This window comes from Nicotiana tabacum, chromosome 10 (assembly GCF_000715075.1).
Source record: "Nicotiana tabacum cultivar K326 chromosome 10, ASM71507v2, whole genome shotgun sequence".
NCBI lineage: Eukaryota > Viridiplantae > Streptophyta > Magnoliopsida > Solanales > Solanaceae > Nicotiana > Nicotiana tabacum.
In genome coordinates, this window is record NC_134089.1 from 31,057,808 (window position 1) to 31,078,673 (window position 20,866).

General features: G+C 36.4%; 1 protein-coding gene across 1 annotated transcript; it reads left to right on the top strand.

Moving 5' to 3' along the window:
• Positions 1 to 14,395: 14,395 nt before the first annotated feature.
• Positions 14,396 to 18,447, top strand: LOC107822116 (phosphatidylinositol:ceramide inositolphosphotransferase 2-like). Its single transcript, XM_016648619.2, has 12 exons — positions 14,396 to 14,967; positions 15,072 to 15,161; positions 15,761 to 15,847; positions 15,934 to 16,002; positions 16,365 to 16,445; positions 16,589 to 16,660; positions 16,795 to 16,852; positions 16,945 to 17,047; positions 17,515 to 17,610; positions 17,751 to 17,797; positions 17,917 to 18,026; positions 18,117 to 18,447. Exons 1-12 carry the CDS (start codon positions 14,908 to 14,910, stop codon positions 18,186 to 18,188), a joined length of 945 nt encoding a protein of 314 aa, XP_016504105.1. The 5' UTR covers positions 14,396 to 14,907; the 3' UTR covers positions 18,189 to 18,447.
• The last annotated feature ends 2,419 nt before the right edge of the window (positions 18,448 to 20,866 follow it).

Here is a 20,866-nt window from a genome sequence, read left to right on the forward strand (position 1 = left end):
TTAAATAGATAAATTAGAAAATAAAATAAATCAAACTAGTATGCAAGTCAAATCTCAACCTCGACCTATGGTAATCTCGAGGTATGATAATAGGAATAGCAAATGATAAAGCAACTCTCATGAACAGCAAGTGGAATAGCAAGAAAGTAATGAACGTGTATTTTCTTATCAGTGAACAATGATCGTTACAAATGGATGGGATCCCCCTTTATATAATAGAGGAGTCCTAAATAAGGTACACTTCTAATTATAGTAGGAAATCATATTTGACAACTGATTAACCGCCGAGGACCAATCCATTCCAAAATTCACGCCATGATCTTCGGTCTGTTGCGGGTATCTCGCTCTTTCCGTTACTGAATTATACCGGTATCATCTCGAAGTATGCCCTTTTCTGACCTCGGTAAGTGATATCGACCTCGATCTTGGAAAGGAACTTTGATCCCGATCTCAACACCATGGCCTTCCGATGTGGTATCACTTTTTCCATCAAAGGACGAAATCGGGTAGCCCCCATTTCTACCGTATACAGATAGTCCCCTCATTTTTTAGAATAAAATGATAAAAAAATAACTTGAGCCTCGATTTTATGGAGACCCCGAGAATGACGCCATCCTCGTGATGTAAGCGGTCAAGGTGACCGAAACGTCCCGTCGGTATAGTTCCCAAACCATTAATGCTTGCTAGTGATGGTCGGCCACTAGCACCACTGAATCGTCATCGTGAGCCTATAAATACTGGCTTCCTGGTTGAATCAAAAACTTTACTTCCACCTTCACCAAGCTTTCTAAGTCTCTTCTTTTCTCCATCCTTCTCTTTCACCACCCGTTTGAGTCAATTCTATTAGTACAAAACATCAATTTTCATCTCTGTTTGCCTCCTTCTACCTAAATCAATGGCGAAAACCTCTAAGATCGTCCCACAAAAGGAGAAAACTTCTTCTTCTAATTCTTCTCGGTCGGACGGTGATAAAATGTCGGTGGAACCGCTCTCTCACAAGTATGTTCCCAGCCCTTGCGTTCTAAAGTCCGACTTCAAAGTCGAGAACCCTCACATCCTCTTGACAATATAATCACTCCTCTTGACTCATGAGTTCAAACTAGACTAAAATCAAGTAACTCACTCGCTGAAATGAGGTCGGCCTCTCATGAGGGAAGAGATCGAGTCCCCGGCCCCGAAGTCGGGGAAAGATAATAAGAGGAAGAGGGTCTCGGAGTCCGAGGATCCCCAACCTACAAGGTCTACAGTTCGAAGACGCATGAGAAATATCATCCTTGTGACTACAGAGTCGGCCTGCCAGCTGGGAGAAGAAGAAGATGAATATGAGGGAGACGACTCGACGCTGGTGGTTCGAGCAAGGAAGCTGGCCGAAGCCTTCCAAGTCGGAGGCGGTTGTCGAGACCCTGCCTCGTGATGAGGAGGCTTCGAAGAAAGATTCGGGCAAAGCCCCCGAATCACCCGAGGTTGAGATTATCCCTCAAGCATCAACAAGTATGCCAGAGGGGGCCGGTTTTGTGACCCCAGGGCTGATCAAAATGCCCCGAGCAATTAGCTCAGGGCCATGGCAATAGGTCACTCTCCCTCTCTACCGGACTTTTCTGAGGAGGTCATAAAGGATGCTCGGGCTCTGCAAATCCCTGACATAGGCGGAGTCCCCAGTAAAGAGGATCTCTTTCGGGATTGATTTATCGGGGTTGATGATACCGCCAACTTCAACGATGCATCCACGCTTTTTGAAGAGTCTCAACGCCTTTTATCTCGAGTAAGTACTAATTTCCATTGTTGCAATTTTCTTTTCCTTCTTCTCCCTTTATCCTAACTTATATCTTTCTTTTTGCGTAGGCTTCTACCAAGTTTAGGGCCTACTTGAGCCAATGTGAGGTCGAGCTCCAGAAGACATCGGAGGAGAGGAATGCTTTGAAGCTCCTTTGCAGTCAAAAAGGAGGAGGAGCTCAGGGACCGTCAAGCAGACTTGGACCAGTATCGTAAGGAAGAGGCCGAGCTAGACGAGCAGGTAACTATCATTCTGAAAGAGTACGGTCTCGACCCAACTGTGGAGGTTAATACTTCAATATCCCAGTTGCAGCAAAAGCTGGAAAAGATTGAGTTGTTCCGAGAGGAAGTCGATCAAATCAAAGCTGACTGTGATCGATGGAAGGAGAACATGGACCACCTTGCTGCGGAGAAAGAGGTTGCCTTGGACAAACTGTCATCGGCTGAGGTCCAACTTCGGGGCATTATAGAGAAAAACTCAGCCCAGGCCAAAAGGGTCGAGGAACTTGAACCCGCGCTTGCTGAGGCCAAGGCGGAGGCTGAGGAGACGAAGATCGCGACTGACAAGTCCATCACCGTGTACCTGGCCGATGTCGAGGCTGCTCAGACGCAGCTGAGGGAGGCTTCCGATCGAGAGCGACGGAGCAATGACATGGCGAAGTGGAAATCCCGGAGGGAGACTCTCGAGGAAATCCACACTCGAGGTTTTGACCTCTCCAAAGAGATAACTCAAGCTAATGCGCTTGAAGCTGATGTCAGGTTTCTTGTCTCCTCTGATGATGACGATGATGATGAAGGCAACTAGAGCGGGTCCGATAACGACGAGGGGCCTGAAGGAGAAACCGCCCTTGAGGGAGAAACCAGCCCCGGGCATAGTTAGGATATTTTTCTTTTCTTTTTTGTAAGACCCTTGTCGATCCCTTGTACATATATTTGTCTATATATATATAAAGAAATTTTCCCTTTAGAATGCCTTCTCGACTTTTATCTTTTTGTGCCTTGTAAAACTTTAGCACGGTCTCGTGCTTTGAACGATGCGTTCGAGATTTTGGTTTTGGGTGACTTCTTCGAATTCACTACAATCGAGTTTGAATAAGGTTCGAACTTGAGGCATAGACCCTTTAGGGTTTGTGTCGGATAATGATGAGTCATCGAGCCATAGTCAAGTCATTTTTTATTTGGGCTCGGAATAGTCGAACCTTTGGGTTCGGGTGGAGTGAGAACAAGATCTCGAAGTCTAAGTGTATTGGCCCTTAGGCTCTTTAGATTGGGCCAATATGGACTTTAAAAGATAGCTATTATTCCTCTCTTTCGGTTTAAAATACTTAGTAAAAATTTCTTTATGCCTTAGCATGTATTTTTTACCCATTGGATTTTTTGAGGGTTCGATGTCGATTAAAACCCCTCTGTTTTTTGTGCTTTAGCATGTTTGTTTTAAGATAATTTGATACCTCTTAAGTTTTTTCGAGGGCTAATTTTATCGAAGCCCTTTTCATTATTTGCCGAGGGTAGCCTTTTTTTAATCAGTTTTTCAAAAATTTGAAGCCTATTGTGATTGCGGGATTCGGACGTCTCCAAGCCGCATTAATTTGACTGTACCATTTGGATATGCCTCTTGGGCTTATTTCCCAATAACACTTCGAACTTGTTTGAAGTGTTAGTCCCCGAGAATGACACAACCTATAGATCGAGGGGTGCCTCTTTGAGGTCTTATGAATTCAAGTTTAGATAACTTGAATACGTCGATCATCGATGACAGTCTCCGAGTGTTCGAGGTATATTTGCGCTTGGCCCTTGAGTCATTTCTCACAAAATCATAAGTATGGAGCTCGTATAGTAGAAAGTTTTCTTTGAGACACAAGATGTTTGATATAGAAAGAATGCTTCTTGAAATAATTAATATATGCGTACATGTTTTGCCATCGGGGCTCGACTAATCTATATGGACACGGTTCATTCGACCGTTTGGCCCATTACAAAGTTTCCCTGTCGAGACCCTTTTTTGACATGAAGTACTTTCCTCGAAAATGTAAAATAAGAGGGTGGTGCCCCCAAGTATTCGAGGTTGATTGCAAAGAAGCCTTGGATATTGTTGAATTTTTAGTAATCCTGATATTGAAATGTTAAAAACTGAAAAAGAAAAAGGTGAAGCGCAAAATAATTCCTTATGAGATTATTCATTAATCTAAAACAGATATTCAATTATTTTCGATAGAGATGCTTTTCTTGAGCCGAATGTCTTCTGAAAAATGAGAACATCCTCTCTATCTCCACAAGGTGTAAGATAGAGGCGGATTCAAAATTTAAACTTTATGAATTTAACTTTTAAGATTTTTAGCATTGAACCAATTATAGTTTTAAAGTTTGAGTTCATATTCGCTATTTTTGAAACTTTAACGAATTTTACGTATAAATTGTTACTCAACGTCGAAAGTTATGAGGTTGGTTGAACCCGTCAGTAGTACACTACATTCGCCCCTAGGATAAAGTTAAATTGTATTCACACTACCCTCTCCGGATCGCATTCTATAGGAATACATTGGGTATTATTGTTATTTTCAGGGGCAGATCCAATATAGCAGTGTCGGATTTAATTGAACCCAGCACTTTCAAAACGGAACATAAATATATACGTAAAAATTATTTAAAATATGAACAAATAGTAGATTTGAACCCATAACTTTAATAATATAATCGTTCAATACTAAAAATTTTAAAGGTTGAATTCATATAATTCAAATCATGGATCCGCCTCTAGTTATTATTGTTGTTGTACTCCATTATTTCCGATGAAGCTCAATAAACATTCCAAGATGTCATGCAAACCCTTATGTTATCTCTTATTTTCAAAAAGAGAAGTTAAAACAGATAGATAAATAATTTAAAATAGTATCATTCTGCTGGCCTGCTTTATTTGAACTTTCAAGTTTTGTAGATTCCTTTACATTGGGTGCCAGATAGATTGGACTTCTTTTTGAAATGCCACTTAATTTATTTTCATTAACTGGGCAAAGTTTAAAATCATTTTTTGGCTTTTTTTGAGCGGGGCACAACGTTTCATCAATTTGTGCCCAAAAGAATAGTAAAAAAATTGCAGAAATGCAGAGACAGACATGCCAAAAAGTGGAAGATTATGCGATAACGTAGTGGCCCCAGAATTAAAGCTTTAATCTTATCAGTTAAAACGGTTTTTAAAGTTAATTAATGATAATGATCCCACGTGGACCCCAATTCGTCTCAGCATTTCTGAGTTGTCTCGTGCCTGGCTTCTAGGCTGTTTGTTCCCTTCTCTCTACATTATATGGATACATTCAAATAATTTTTGAAATTGAAAAAAGAAAACCCACTTATTCTGGAATAACGACGGTATTCAACCAGTTTGGCAACTCAACTAATTTGCAAATATTTGTTATATAGTCAATTTCTTTCTATAACAATTTCTTTTATTTCAATATTTTTGGACTGATATGATAAAATATTATTATAGAGAATATTATAATATAATATGAATAATTTGTTTCAAATAAAAGTTGATCGTTATAGTAAAATATTGTTATAAAAAAAGATTGTTATAAACATGTTTGACTCTATTTCCTAAGCACAAATATCATGTACCAATAACATGTGAAAATAATTTATTATAATTTAAATAAAAGATAATGATTCAATTTGTGTTTTATTTTCAGATTTGTTAATTATAGTGGATAACAAAATCAATTGACTACCACCTAAGCTTATTTGTCAAAACAAACAACATTTTTAGCTAAAAATATTTTCAATATTAAATATCTTAATGGCCTATTTTAATGTGTAATTTATAAATTAAACACTAATCTAGTACAGATCATATATTTGAATTTCTAATTGAATAATATTAAAAAAAATAGAAAAAAGAAAAGGCGAAAACGACGAAGAAAAGATAAAATTGTTCAGTTCTGATCTGTTAGAAAATTTGAGTCTTCTCTCTCGGCCGTCGGGCCGTGAGCCTCGCGACTCCGAATTCCGCCAAAACCATTACAAACAAATTACTTTTATTTTATTTTGTTTTTGTTTTTATTTTTATTTTTGCTAAGAACACTTTTCCTACTTTAATTATTGCTTATTCCCCTCGAATTTAACGTTTTATTATATTTTATCTGAACAAAAGGAAACAAGTTGGTCAATCATCCTTTCCATGTGCAATGTTTATAAAGCGTTAATAAGGATTTATTCTATTTTTTTAGTTACAAAGATTTGAGGAGATCATGCTTGTACTAAAATTAATTAACTAGCACGTTAGGACTAAATATATCACCATTAACTTGCTAATTTCAATGAGTAATGATCTAAACTTGCTGGCTTTTTTTATAATGTGAAAGCTAACAAAGTAAACTTTGACGACGATAAATCAGATAATAAAAAGAAATTAGACTGAAAGAAACATAATATACTACTATAATATAGTTGATCAATTGATCTACATCAATTACTATTATAAAAGAGAAAAGTATATTATCCGAGAGAATAAATTTTCCCCCAAATAAAAATCTCTTGAGGACTATATTGTGAATGCTATTATGTTATTTTGTGAATCAGAAATTCTCAATTTATAGAGGTCCACAATCTTTTCTTCCAAGAAAATGAACTATCAAATAGAAGATCAGATGTCTATATTTTCGTTAAGGAAAAGTAAAATCGATCATAGTAAATATTTTATCATTCCTTTAAGTAACATGTAAAATTCAATTATGAAAAGAAAATTAGGGCAACTCTAACAATTCTTCCCTTTGGTTTGAATTTTCTTTGCGAAATTTGATCCACTTTCTTCACATAATCTTCATCAATATTGCTTGCCAAAATTAAAAGTGGATGTGTCGAAAATAGCATGTGCATTAAAAGAGAGCACGGGTTAAAAATTAGAGCCCTACATTAAAAGCGAGCAGAATTAAAAGTGGAGTCATGCGTAAAAGTGAGCAGAGCTAAAAATGAAAGTCCATACAGTAGAAACAAGCATGAGTTGAAAATAGGAGCTCATGCTTAAAAATAGCATGAGTTAAAAATGATTTTTTGTTTTTAAAAAGATGTAGTAACAAGAATGTTAAAAATATGGTTTAAAAGTTTATCTCCACATGTAGCACTTTAGACTTTTCTTTTTTGAAAAAAAAATTCATTATCGTCAAATTAGACATTACTTGATCCGAACCCGCTTTTGTAATGATTCGGTCAGTTATTTTGAGTATTTTAGCCCTGTATCCCTATTTATTGCCTCCTCTATGTTATATTGTGGTTATTTGATGACTTTGTCGGAGTTGGTGATTTGGTTTCGGGTGAGTTTCAGAGTGAAATGAGATACTTAGTCCCAAATTTGAAAGTTTAAGTTGAAAGAGTTTACCGGAGTTTCACTTTATGTAGACGACTCCGGAATGGAGTTTTGACAGTTATGATAGCTTCGTATGGTGATTTTGGACTTGGAAGCGTGTTTGGATATTGATTTGGAGATCCGTAGGCCGTTTTGCCTTGAATTGGCGAAAATTTTAAAAAGCTGAAGATTTGTAAGGTTGAGAAGTTTGATCGAAAGTTGACTTTATTGATATCGGGGTCGGATTCCAATTTTGGAAGTTGAAATGGGTCTGTTGTGTTATTTGTTACTTGTGTGCAAAATTTGAGATCAATCGGAGTTGGTTTGGTATGAGTCGGCATTAGTTTTGGGAGTTGGATGTTTATGGTTTCAATAGGTTTGGATTGGATTGCGATTCGTAGAATCTGTAAGGCCCCGGAAAATTTTGCGAAACAATATAGGATTTCGGGGTGCGCTATAAATATGATGTAAGTGAATTGGATTGGTAAAAAAGTGTATGAGTCATATAATAAGTAAGGTGGGATCCAATGAGAGGCCTACGTGTAGGCCAAATGGGAAAATTTCATAATAGGCGAAGATTCCAAAGGTACTTGCACTAGTCTAATTTTAAACGAGCATATCTAAATATATACAAGGTATTATGTGATTAATAACCTATCAAATGAAAGATCTTTGAGTCTAGTTTCCAACGCTTCAAACCGTTTGTCATTCGGACACTCCCACCAGAAGTTATGACCAAATTACCAAAGCAGCACAGAATTTTAAACTACCGCGGCGCCCCATGCGGCGCGCCTGTGAGGAGGTACAGAGAGCATTCAAAAGCGTTTTATGAACATATTTTTCACAATTGCGGCGCCCCATGAGGCGTCCCACGCGGCGCAACTGTACAAATATCGGGCTTTTGTTATAACCCGACCCTATTTTAATATATAGTCTTTGGGGGCTTCATTTGGGGTCATTTTCTACTGATTTTAGAGAGAGTTGAGAGCATATAGAAAGAGAAAGAGAGAGAAGGAGCCTAACTTCATAATCACCCATCTCTTGCTCAAGTCTTCATCTTTTTACCCCAATAATCAATTGGTGGGGCCTTCTATTTCTTTATTTCTTTATGCTTTATCCTTTCCTTTGTCATTTTTCTTTACACATGTTCTTCATCTAAGAGATGTTCTATACATTAGACTTTAATTTCGAGTTTGGGGTTTAAGATGGGTTATTGAGGTAAGATTCTTGGGTGTAATAGTATTATATATACATGCATGTACAAATTAGGTTTGTGGGAAGATTTTTGAATATAAATAAGTAAAGATTGGGTTGGGGAATGAAGAAAACCTTATAAAAGAGATTTGAAATCAAGATGCTCAACTAGTATTTGATAAAATGCTCAAATGAGCTGAAACCATGAATACCTTCCTAATTTGTGTTCAATTTTGTTATGTCTCAAAGTAGATTGGGATTGCTAGAATTTCCGGAACGTCGTAGTAACTTAAGGAAAGCTTAAACAAGGTATGTATGGCTAAAACCTCCTCTTTTTAAAAATTGAGCTCTGTTGGTGTTTGTATAAATGCGGTAAGATTAAAGTTGGGTTGATGTATTAATTGTTAATTCCACATGAATTGGTGTTGCAACTTTATATACGTAAAATGTGTGTCTCAATATGATCAATGTGCTATTCTTGATGATTTAAAAAGGTGCGGAGAATATGAATCATGTATTGAAATGCCTAGACCTTAAATCAAGATTGAAATTGAGATTGTTATGCCAAACTATGTGAAATCCTTTATGTATAAAGATGTTTGAAATAAATCAAATGACTTTGGGAAATAGAGTGTGGCCAACGTGCCAAGGGCTTGAGTTATAATTGTGCCTGGTGATACCTATGACATGAGAAAATATGAAATAGATTATGAAATGAGCTTGACTTCACTTTCCGTAATTGACTTCAACAACAAAGTGGCCTAAAGGTTTTGTGCTCAATTTATGCCCATATGTGGCTGTTCGAGATAATGATTTGCCTTATAAGTACCTCCAATGTGATCCGAGTTGTTACATATACCGATGTTTAAATTGTATATTGTCATGATTGAAAAGGAGTAATTCAAGAATAATTGGTGTAGTTACTTGTTTATGACTTGATGTGTGTTTTTAATTTGGTTTGGTGTGTCCCCTCCTTTTTGGAAGAACCCTTTCTGTTTGAAGTTCCATTGATAATGAACTTGAGGTGTATTATTTTTGAAATATTCTATATGATCATGATTCATGTTTTCTCTCATGTGTACTTGACCTCTTGAATTGAATGGCTTGTTGTTGAGATTGATATTGATGTGAAATATGTGAAAAGAACTTGAATTATGAAATACGGCCAAGTGCCAAGTATGATGTATTGATTGTGCCCCCAAGTGCCGATGAATTGACACGTGAAATAAATATTGAAATGAGATGATTGATGGAAAAAGGGAAAACGTCTTGGTAAGACGGCCTAGCCGATGGGGCCGTGATCGGACGCCATGCCGCACACATGGTGGTATTATGCTGATAATGGTGGTATTATGCTGATATTGAGATTAGAAAGTGACAATAAAATTGTGATTGGGGTACACGTCTCAAATAAGACGGCCTAGCCGATCGGGCCGAGATCGGACTCCGTGCTAAGATTCACGGTGGAATATGTATGTATGTATGTATGTATGTATGTATGTATGTATATATTGGCACAGAAATTGTGATTGAAATTGGGAGTTGGTTATGATGTGCATATTGTGAACAATGGTATTATGAACAGTGGCATTGTGAATTATTGTGAACGATGATGCAAAGATTTGAAATGTCCCAACCTAGAGGTATGGAAATTATGTGAAAGCTATGTGATCCCTTTTATTTGATGATGTGGTGATTGTTTAAAGCTTTTGTTGAATCATTATGATTTCTTTGTTCCTGTATGATAGTTCTTTCTATTGAGATGATGTTTAGTTATACATACTAGTGCTATTCAACGGCAATAACGTCCCTTTTGCCGTGGACGCTATATCTTTAAATGGATGTAGGTGGTACCATAGCAGGCAGTGTTGGTCGCAGCTAGTGATGCATCTTCCTTTCAGCTGACTTGGTGAGCCCCACTTCATTTCGGGGTCCTGTACCGTTGTTTATCATGTACTTTGTATTTTGAGGTATAGCCAGAGCCTTGTTGCCAGCATTTCCATATTACTCATCGGTTGTATTTAGAGGCTCAGTAGACAGGTTGTGGGTGGTGTTTGGTATCGGGAATTAAAATAGAAATATTGGTATTTGGCAAATATGTCTTCCTTCATATCTATAAAAATTGTCATATTTTGGATACTATGGTTGAAATGGCTAATGAAATCAAAATGGAAGTTGTTAATGAAATATTTATAAAGTATGATTAATGGAGTCCATCTCCTCCTTATTCATGAATTAGTTTGGGTAGAATGAAATCTAACATGCTTGCTCAATGGGGTTTACTCGGTTGAGCACGGTCGCGCTTCTCGATTTTGGGGCGTGACAGAATCGATATTGTTTGATGTGATTTTATGCCTTGAATATGTTTGTCATTTGATTTGGAACTTGATGCTATATTCAGACGAAATCCCGGTGGCCTCGGGTGTGAATCGAATTGAAATCAGATCATTTTTAGACTTAGTTGATTGCTGAAACTGCTGAAGTTCAGGTGCCATCGCACCTGCGGTGGGATTGGCCGTAGGTGCGAAAGGGCCATCGCAGAAGCGACTTTGAGTGGCTTGGGAGAGGACCGTTGGTCCGATCAATACTCCGCAGAAACGGGCTCGTAGAAGCGAGATTTGGTCCGTAAAATCGAAACCGCAGGAGCGGATTTTGTCCGCAGGAGCGGAGGTATCCAGGCCTTAGTGGTGGACGCACCTGCGATGACTTTTCTTAGGTGCGGAGTCGCAGATGCAATAGTTTAGCCGCAAAAGAGGTAATCGCTGGGCATAAATAGAGAAATCAAGAGTTTTATTTCATTATCTATATTTTGAATAAGAGAGTTCGGTTTTGAGCGATTTTGAGAGTGATTTTCAAGGAGTTGATTGGAGTAAGTAATTCTAACTCGGATTTGACTATTATACATGAATCCATCATTGTTTTTATCATTTAATTAGTGTTTTGAGTTGGAAAATTTACGAAAATTTGTGAAAAATTCATAAGCTATATTTTGAGGGTTTGAAGGTCGATTTGAGGTCGGAATTGAATAATTTTAGTATGGTTGGACTCGTTATTTAATGTGTGTTCGAATTTTATAAGTTTGGTTGGGTTCCGAAACGCGGGCCTGGGGGTTGACCTTTTGAGTTAACTTTTTGGTTTTCTTTAAAGATTGTAACTTTATTGCCCGAAATAGTTTTCTATGGTTTATATTTATGCTATAAAGTTATTTTGGCTAGATTCGGGTCATTCAGAGTTTGATATTCGCATAAAAGGTTTACTAATGGATTGAGTTAGCGTATTTGAGGTAAGTATCTTGCCTAACTTTGTGTGAGAGAATTAATCATTAGGATTGGTGTTGTTTTGTGGTAATTATGGTACGCGAAAGCTGTGTACGTAAGGTGACGAGTGGGTACACGGGTTATATATGGTAATTGACCGATTTAGGTTTAGCTTCTTTTCATGCCTTTAATCGTATAACATGTTATATCTTTCATCACTAATTTATCCTTACATTCTTTATTTGACATTGTTAAATGCTTGTCCCCTCTCTTACTTGTTATTTATCCTTACATGCTTAGTTGAAATTACTATTTCCTTATTGCCTTATTAAATATTTAATTGCTGAGTTACCTTACTTGAAGTTGTTATTCTTGGAATATCTTATTGTTGAGTTTTGGTGTTAATGTTGTAAAAACAGTGATCACATTGAGGAAAAATTGTTAATTATTGAAATGCCATTCTTGTTGAGCTATTCACTTTCAATTGCTATTGTTGAGACTCTTGTACACATTGTGGTTGAGCCATGAGGTATTTATTATGAAAATATTGCTATAATTGATTCGTCTGGCAAGTTGTGGTGTTGCGCACTTGAGGTGCGAGTTGTGATATGTTGTAAAATTGACACGCATACAGTGGTATAAGGATAAGGGCTGATATACATGTGATGAGATAAGGTGGGTTTGATACGCGCGTTGCTAGTAGGGAAACTACTTGAAGCCACATAGTGAGATAAGGTGGGCTAAAACGTGGGTAGCTATTTTGAAAAAAATTGATTTTAAAACTAAATGCAAGGCTCCCACGGTAATATAAAGAAAGATTGCGATTGTGATTGTGAAATGAGATCTGAGGCGGTACTTCGGACGTGATTCTTGATGTTATCTTTCATTTACATTATTTGTGCGTGTCTGCATTATTTTCTTGGTGTTCTTATTATGTATTCCTCCCTTTATGCCTTTATTGCCTTAATTTCAGTGTAGCTTATCTTATTGTATTTCTTCATTGTAACATTTCCTTGGTTCCATTATTATATTGCACCATACCAGTTCAATTTCTTTATTTATTCCAGTAGGTGTCTTAACCTGACCTAGTCACTACTCTACCGATGTTAGGCTTGATACTTACTAGGTACCGTTGTAGTGTGCTCATACTACGCTTCTGCACATTTTTTTGTACAGATCCAGGCACCTCATACCAGGCTAGGCACCAGTGAGTTGAGCTTTCGGATCGAAGACTTCAAGGCATACTTGCTGGCGTTCGCAGGCCCCAAAGCCACCCTCTGTCCTTGTTTTTCTCTTGCATACTCTTTATGTAGATAGTGATATATTAGGGATGTTCAATATACTCATATAAAGCTTATGACTCGATCTCGCCAGATTTTGGGTATTATTGTCAGTTGTATTGTAGAATTCTTTTATGATTGCTGGTTGGTTTACTTTGAAGTTTTATTATTATTCTCATTATTTCTTCATGTATGTTAGGCTTGCCTAGTCTTAGAGACTAGGTGCCATCACGACACCCTACGGTGGGACATTGGGGTCGTGACAGCCTTGAATCTATCTTCAAGCTCGTTTTGAACCATTAGCTCTGATACCACTTGTTGGGATCAAAAGTAACAAGGCGTCATGCGCAACCTAACAAAGCAAAAACTTGGCAACGATAAATCAGACGACAACAAAAATTATACTAAAAGAGACATAATATACTACTATAATATAGTTTTGATCAATTGATCTACATTAATCTACTAATATAAAAGAGAGAAAAAGCTTATTCGAGAGAATAAATTTTTCCTCTATATAAAACTCTCTTAAAAACTATATTGTGGATACTATTGTGTTATTTAATGAATGAGTGATTCTCAATTTATAGAAGTCCAGAATCTTCTCTTCTAAGAAAATGATCTATCAAATATGGAATAATAATAATAACAACCACAAATTCTATATAATCCTACGAGTGAGGGTCTGTGAGGGTACTTTGTACGCAGACCTTACCCCTACCTTAAAAGTAGAGAGTTTGTTTCCGATAGACCCTCGACCTATCAAATATGGAAGAGATCTATATTTTTCTTTAGGAAAAAGTAAAATTGATTATGACAAATATTTTATTATTCCTTAAAGCAATATGTAAAATTCAAAATGAAAAAATAAATAAAAATCAAGGCAACCCTATAGGGGAGGAGATTATTACAAGGTACAAAATGAACCTTGCCAATAATTAAAAGTTCAGAGTAGCCAACATATTGAGCTACCAAGATTCCTCTATTTGCTTGTTATTCGAATATATTCAAGTTTTTTTAATTGTGTACTTTTAACTTTTAAAATCAGAGTGTTAAATGATCCTATCTTTTCTAATAATCATTTGGCGTTTCGGAAACCATGGCTAGTCCAAGTGCTTCCTACGTTTTCTTCTACTCTCTGCCTTTGGGCTCAAACCGAAGAACCTTAGTGAAGAATAGAAGAATTCTATCAATTTCATCACAATCTTTAGTGGTTAGTTATGCACATTATAGATGACACACGTGAAATATTAATTTCTAGTTTATGTACATAAAAGAAAGAAATGTATATACTTTTTTTGAATTTTATTCAAAATATTCAATTGTCACAATTCAGAATTTAGTGTATAAGTTCAAATCCCACAAATTGCTGCTCCATCAGATATTTGTTATTTTCTGTTAATTACATGATTATTATTTATTTTTCGTTTTTTTGAACAAATAATATAGAATTATTTGGAAGGTCTTAATCAGTCTCCAATTTCCTTCCCTTTTCGCGAAGGGCGAATTTTCTTTATTTCTCTTCTTTTGAAAGAAGGGGCAAAAGGCTTTATATATATTTCTTTCAATCTCTCTTCTCTCTTCTCAACTGTCCTCCGTGTTCAACTCGCGTTTTAGCAGACACTGGAGAAAATCAAACAGGAGAGAGAAGGTAGTTTCTAGAGAGAGAAGGTAGTTTCTAGAGAGAGAAACTAAACAACACATCACCAGTTTCTAGAGAGAGAAAAAAAGTAAACCGGACTATTCTCGAAGAAAATTTTCCGGCGACTGTGTAAATTATTTTCCAGTGAAGTTTCCATATTTGTATACTCATTGTCAATTGATTGCGTTGCCGTGTTCAGATTCTCCATTACCGATTTGGTAATTAGGTTTCGAGATCGGTTGTTTATCATTCTTCTATTCGTTAATTCGGGTTAACAGGAATTTTTTGATTTCGATTCGATAATCGGGTTCAAGTATTTCAGAAAGAGAAACAAAAAGGAAAAAGGAGGTCTAAAATTTGTTTCAAAGTGAAGGGGGTTTAGGTTGAAAGATGTTGACCACCACGGTTGGTTTGTGATATAATATGGCACGGGTTGTTACAGATAAAGATATGTCGTTTTACATTGGTCGCGAGGCTTCAAAGGTTCGTTTTTTATTTGTTCTCTCTTTTTGCTTCTGGAAGTTTCTTAATTTGGATTTCTGGAGATCCTTTTTTTTTCCTGATTGTGTTGTTGTTATGGAGAGCAGTTGTGGAAGAGATTTTGTGCGGAGATAACAACAGAAATCAATCTTCTTGCTGAGAATTGGAAGTATATTCTTGGCGGTTTGATTTGTCAGGTTTTTACATATTCTTCCTTTCCATCAATTTCAGTTTCTTTTTCGTACTTTTTAATGGTTATTTGAGCGTGCCTAATTTCATGTACTTTACAGTGTGCTGCTACAAAATCCTTCATTTGTAGTCAATCAGCTTTTAAAATTTGGATCACTAAATCTTATTCGTCTTTGCTTTTGGCAAAATGCATAGTTTTTCTGCTTTGGACTCGCAGGTCTAGCAAGTACTATAAGCTTAAGTTGAAATATAACTGCTTTCGATTTGTAAGAGTAGCTTGGTGGTATAAGTTATGTTGAAATTCAATGCTTTTACACAAGGCTCGAGTGTTTCTTTTAGCAAATATGTTATGTTTCCTCTGTCTAGGCAGGGAGGGAGGTTGAGCAGGGAGACAGGAGGTTGGGAGCTACCAAATTTGTCTTGCCAACCTCTTACTGAATCATAGCGTTTGTTATTAGTTTTTTGTTACATTTTCTATGGTTGTTGAATATGATTTTTGGCGAATAAATGATGATTTTATGTTACTCTGCTTGATCATTGTTTTTTATCCTGTTCTTATTGCTTTTTGGGTACCTGTGTTGTGAAATCTCTATATTCATTTCTTCAGTACATCCATGGACTTGCTGCTAGAGGTGTGCATTACTTTCATCGGCCTGGACCAATTCTTCAGGACGTCGGCTTCTATCTTCTTCCGGTTGGTTTTCTTGCTTTTTGTTTTTTCTTCTCCCCCACTATTACGGTAGATGCAAGCTGACCTTTTCTCTTTGATTGAAATTCCAGGAGCTTGGACAAGATAGAGCTTACATAAGTGAAACTGTATTTACCACCATCTTTCTAACTTTTGTCTTGGTGAGTTTGTTTCTCTATAATTTTTCTCATCTTTTGTCTCTTGTCTTTGGCAAGATTGAGCTTACATAAGTGAAACTGGATTCTTTATCTATCATTACTGTTTCTATTCCCTTGACATTTAAGTGTATACAAGCACACATGCACTACTTTGAGGCAAACCGTGAGGCCAAGCTGCTTCAGGCTTTAGATTCAGGAAATCCTGGATATTAGTTTAAGTTATGTTGATGTGGTGGTCAAACCAGAGTTTCCTTTACCCTTGAATGGATGTTGGAAATGTGGTGGTTGGTCTTACTCTTTTTTACTTGCTGCAGAGTTAATTTACTGTCTTTTATTCTAATGGTTTTTCTCATGCTTTCCTGCAGTGGACCTTCCACCCTTTTATTTTCAAGACCAAAAAGATCTATACAGTTCTGATATGGTGCAGGGTCCTGGCATTCTTAGTCGTAAGTGCCCCTTTTCTTGACCAGGATTACTTTCCCTTGTACTCCTTCACTTACTATTCATTCTTATCTACAAATAACAAACATTTGGAGAGAAATCCTAGATATCCATTACATTTTTTAAGTTGGTTAATTGTTTGCCACAGGGTTGTCAATTCCTTCGGATCATAACATTCTATTCTACACAGCTTCCTGGTCCAAATTATCACTGTCGTGAGGTAAAAGTTTTTCTCATTTAATTGATGCTCTTTTTGTTTTAGCTTGTTGTTTTGCTGTCTATGAGTTGTGGCTCAGCTTGCTTCATCCTCTTTTTTGTCGAAGCCTCAACTCATTTTATTCTGCAAATTACCAGGGTTCAAAGCTTGCCACGCTTCCTCCTCCTGACAATATTTTAGAAGTGCTATTGATTGGTAAGTTGCATTCTCCTTTACTAAATGCTCCTTGTGGTTCCAAAGTGACATTCTTTAATTTAGACACTTACATGACATTTATGAATGTGCAGTTCCTCGGGGCGTGCTTTATGGTTGTGGTGATCTGATATTTTCATCTCATATGATATTCTCTCTAGTCTTTGTGCGGACATACCAGAAATATGGAACACGAAGGTACTTCGTTAGTGCTGATTAAATGACTTATGATATCTGTGGGAATTGGGCTGATAATCATTCTAGTCTTAGTTCTGCTGACAATGAAACTAGGCAAATCATCCATTACTTGGTGGGGAAGGGAGTTCAGTGTGAGGGGTAATGGAAGTACCCAACCAAGTTAATGAATGGTGCTTCAACTCCCTCTCTTTCCTTTTGCTTTGTTTTCTCCTTTTATTTTAATCATCTGCCTAGAAGATAAGTTTTCCGAGGGTTCTGTAAGTTCACTTTGGGAAGGGTTTCTTTTGAACGTTTTTCTATTCTAGTGTTACAATAATTAGTAATTCTTTTGTAGGGTATAGAAATTTTATGTGTTAACTGAGTGACTGGAACTTTCTCCTTACCTTGCTTATGCTGCATTTCTATATTTTCTTAAGTGTTTTGGCACAACTTGCATTTGTCACTGATTGCTAGATTTTATTCTGCAGGTTTATAAAACAGTGTGCTTGGTTAGCTGTTATTGCACAAAGCTTATTGATTCTTGCATCGCGCAAGCATTACACTGTTGATGTAGTTGTGGCATGGTGAGTTGGTGTTTTTGCTTGCTGTGCTCTTTGGTACATTCTTTGTTCACAACCAAACATGTGACTTAATTGAGCCTTTTTTTATTTTAACTGAGAAATGGGTAATCGTGACTTAATTGAGCCATATTAATTTGGTACAGGTACACAGTCAACCTTGTAGTGTTCTTCATTGATAAAACGTTACCAGGTTAGTTTTTGGTTTACAGATGAATTATTTTATCTGATTTTCATCCTCCACTCTCTTCCTCTTGTCATTACACAAAAGAAATGTTAAAAAAGCTAAAGTGCTGAGGGTGCATCTTGCAGAACTGCCTGATCGCACTAGTGCCTTGTTGCTTCCAGTGACCAAGGATAGCAAGTCTAAAGAAGAGAATCACAAACTGCTGAATGGGAATTCTGGAGATCCTGCAGAATGGGTATAGAGATTTACACATTTGCATATTAGGGATCATAGCTTTTGTCACTACTGAGATTAGTTTTGACACTGTTTTCTGCATTATGTGCAGAGGCCTCGAAACGGGAAGATCGTGGAAGATGGGAAAGCAGTGCACGTTGAAGCAGTAATTAATGGTGCATAGACGACCCACTAACTGATGCTTGCAACCTTGGTACAGAGATTGGTAACAATGCCATTACAAGTTGTGTTAATATAAATCATTCCTGGTGCTCTTCCAAGTTCAATAGTTTTGGTTTTAGCGTAGGATACGAAATCAAGTCAAGGATTGAAATGCTATGGATGTCTCCACGGTCCCCTGTGGTTAAATTTAATGTTATCAAATGTATCATGGAATTCATTTTATTTTTTGGTTAAAAGCAATTATTTTCTTATTTCCAAAAGAGTGTATGTGTTGTTCCTTTATGCGGCAGTAGCATGGGCGTGAGTGAGCTGGTGTTGTAGTAGATCCAACTGAATACTTTCTGTCTGTCCCTAGGACCACGCATTCCCTTTGTCCATTGTCGAATTCTTTATGTATCTCGCCCATTACCTGTTTGTACATTTATTTTAAAGGAGACTGCACCACAGCACGTTGCTGCCCTTTCCTCTGGGACACAACTACCGTTGCCTAGTTGTCTTTTATAATGACACTAGAAGCTTCTCTCTCTTCCAACAACGTTTTGGTTGTTGCCATGTTACGCTGATCCAACTTAATAACTAGTACTAAGTTTTACTTTATTTTGGTCAGTATGTTTTGCGTGGTATTAATTAATAGATATACATTTTTTTTTTAAAAAAGCTAAGTTCAAATCACACCACTCCATAAAGGTAATGACTAATGACAGTAAAAAAAATTCTTTTAAAATTACACTCCATACACTTTTTCTATGAGATGCAAGTATTCCTTGTACCACATAGCATTTAAATTTCGAGGAAGAGTATAAATAAGTCAAAAGGAGTTGGTATAAAGTAGATAGTATATATTTTTAAAATGTTTAAACAAATATTGGGTTCATATATTACATCTGCACCTGTCTTGCCTCTATACTTGCTTGCACGGCTATCATAGCGTTACCTTATTGATGAACAATCACAAACTAGCCCATGTGCCACTGGTTCCTGTGAGTTGAAGCTTAAAAAATGTTTACGCTTTGGGTTTATTGGGTTTGACTTTACTCAAGAAAACAGTAATTTTCTAAATACTGCCGCAATTTAAGTCGGATCCAAGATTTATACTTTACATGTTTGAAATCGGAATTTTACCACATGTCACTTGTTTGAATTTGTGCAAGTATAATTCTTTAATACAATACACATACAAGATATGAGTCGTAATTATTGGCTTCGGGTGAACCCAAAAAAACACATGCACTATATTTGGCCCTGACGTAAGTACATAGTACATGCTTCCGTTGAGAATTGGCAAGGGTCTCGGTACAAGGAGGATTTTGTTCGTTAACTACAAAACCACTAGAAACAATGTGCTGAATTCAAGAATCAGAACGAAACTGAAAATAAGAATTTATAGAATGAGACAATTCATAGAGTAAATCATCTTATTAGCGGCATGTTAATCCTATTTTTTTCTTCACTAATTATATGAAGGCATCTCACACATACCATAGGGTTTGAACATTACATGTGAAAGTCTAATTTTTGGTAAAAAAAGATATGAAACATTTCTTGAAAGAACGAATCGGATTTTCAAATAACCTCTTTTTCCTCCCTTTGCGTCAAATTAATATGATCTCTATAAGGATCCTCCTCTGAATGAAATTCAACGGGATCCAGAGAGACCATGTCTTGATCCATAGGATCCTAAGTACCCAAATGGTGAGATTCATGAAAAGTTCAACTTTATCTGAACTACTCATTTTTTTATGAGATATATATGTTGTTCACAAATATATATTTTTTCCAAAAAAATTTTAGTATAATTTAATCCATATCAATTTTCGCATTGAACCCAATTTTCTGCTATAGATGGCCAAGAGGAACAAGGTTCCTGCCACAATATGCGAATTTAATGACAGTACGTTTGAATTTTTTCCATATTCTTAGTACTTCGCGGAAAATCGGATTATCGAAACTTTAAAAAAACTAGAATCTTAGGGAATTCAGTTCAAAAGGACACGCACATTCAAGGGTTTGATCTAAGGGTCAATAAAATTGATTAAAATAGTAAAATACCAAAGTTAATTTTTTTTAAAAAAACAAAAAAGGACATTAGATGATTTCTTTATATCTGTACGCACAAATTGATCAGACATCATAGCAAAACAGTTTAAAAAAAATAGTTAACAACCCATATTATCCATTAAAAAATGAATTATATAATAAACTTTTTAAAAACGGGTCAAATATGAATAAAAACCATATTATCCATTCAGAAAATGAATAATCAATGGTGTAACTTTTACATTTGTAAAGCCTCAAATTAGGGGTTCCTCAAGTTAGGGAGAGTAAGAATTCTCCCAAAAGTGATCATATGCAAGAAGTCATGGATAATATGGTTACCCATATTATCCGCCGATTAACCCGTTTTTTTAATCCGTATTAAATATGGGTCGGGTCGGATAATTTATTGGTTTTTCATTAACCGTTTTTTACCTGAACTATATCCGATCTGACCCGCCCGTTTGACACTCCTAGATATCACTATGATAAAGTCATTAGAATGAATAACTCTTTTGAGACTGCACATCACATCAATTAGAGGAATTTAAATGATTTTGCGCTATATTTATTCTCTGTCTTGTTTGGTAATCATCTTTCACGATATGCAATAGCCTGTTCACAGCTTAGTTTTGCTTGATTATA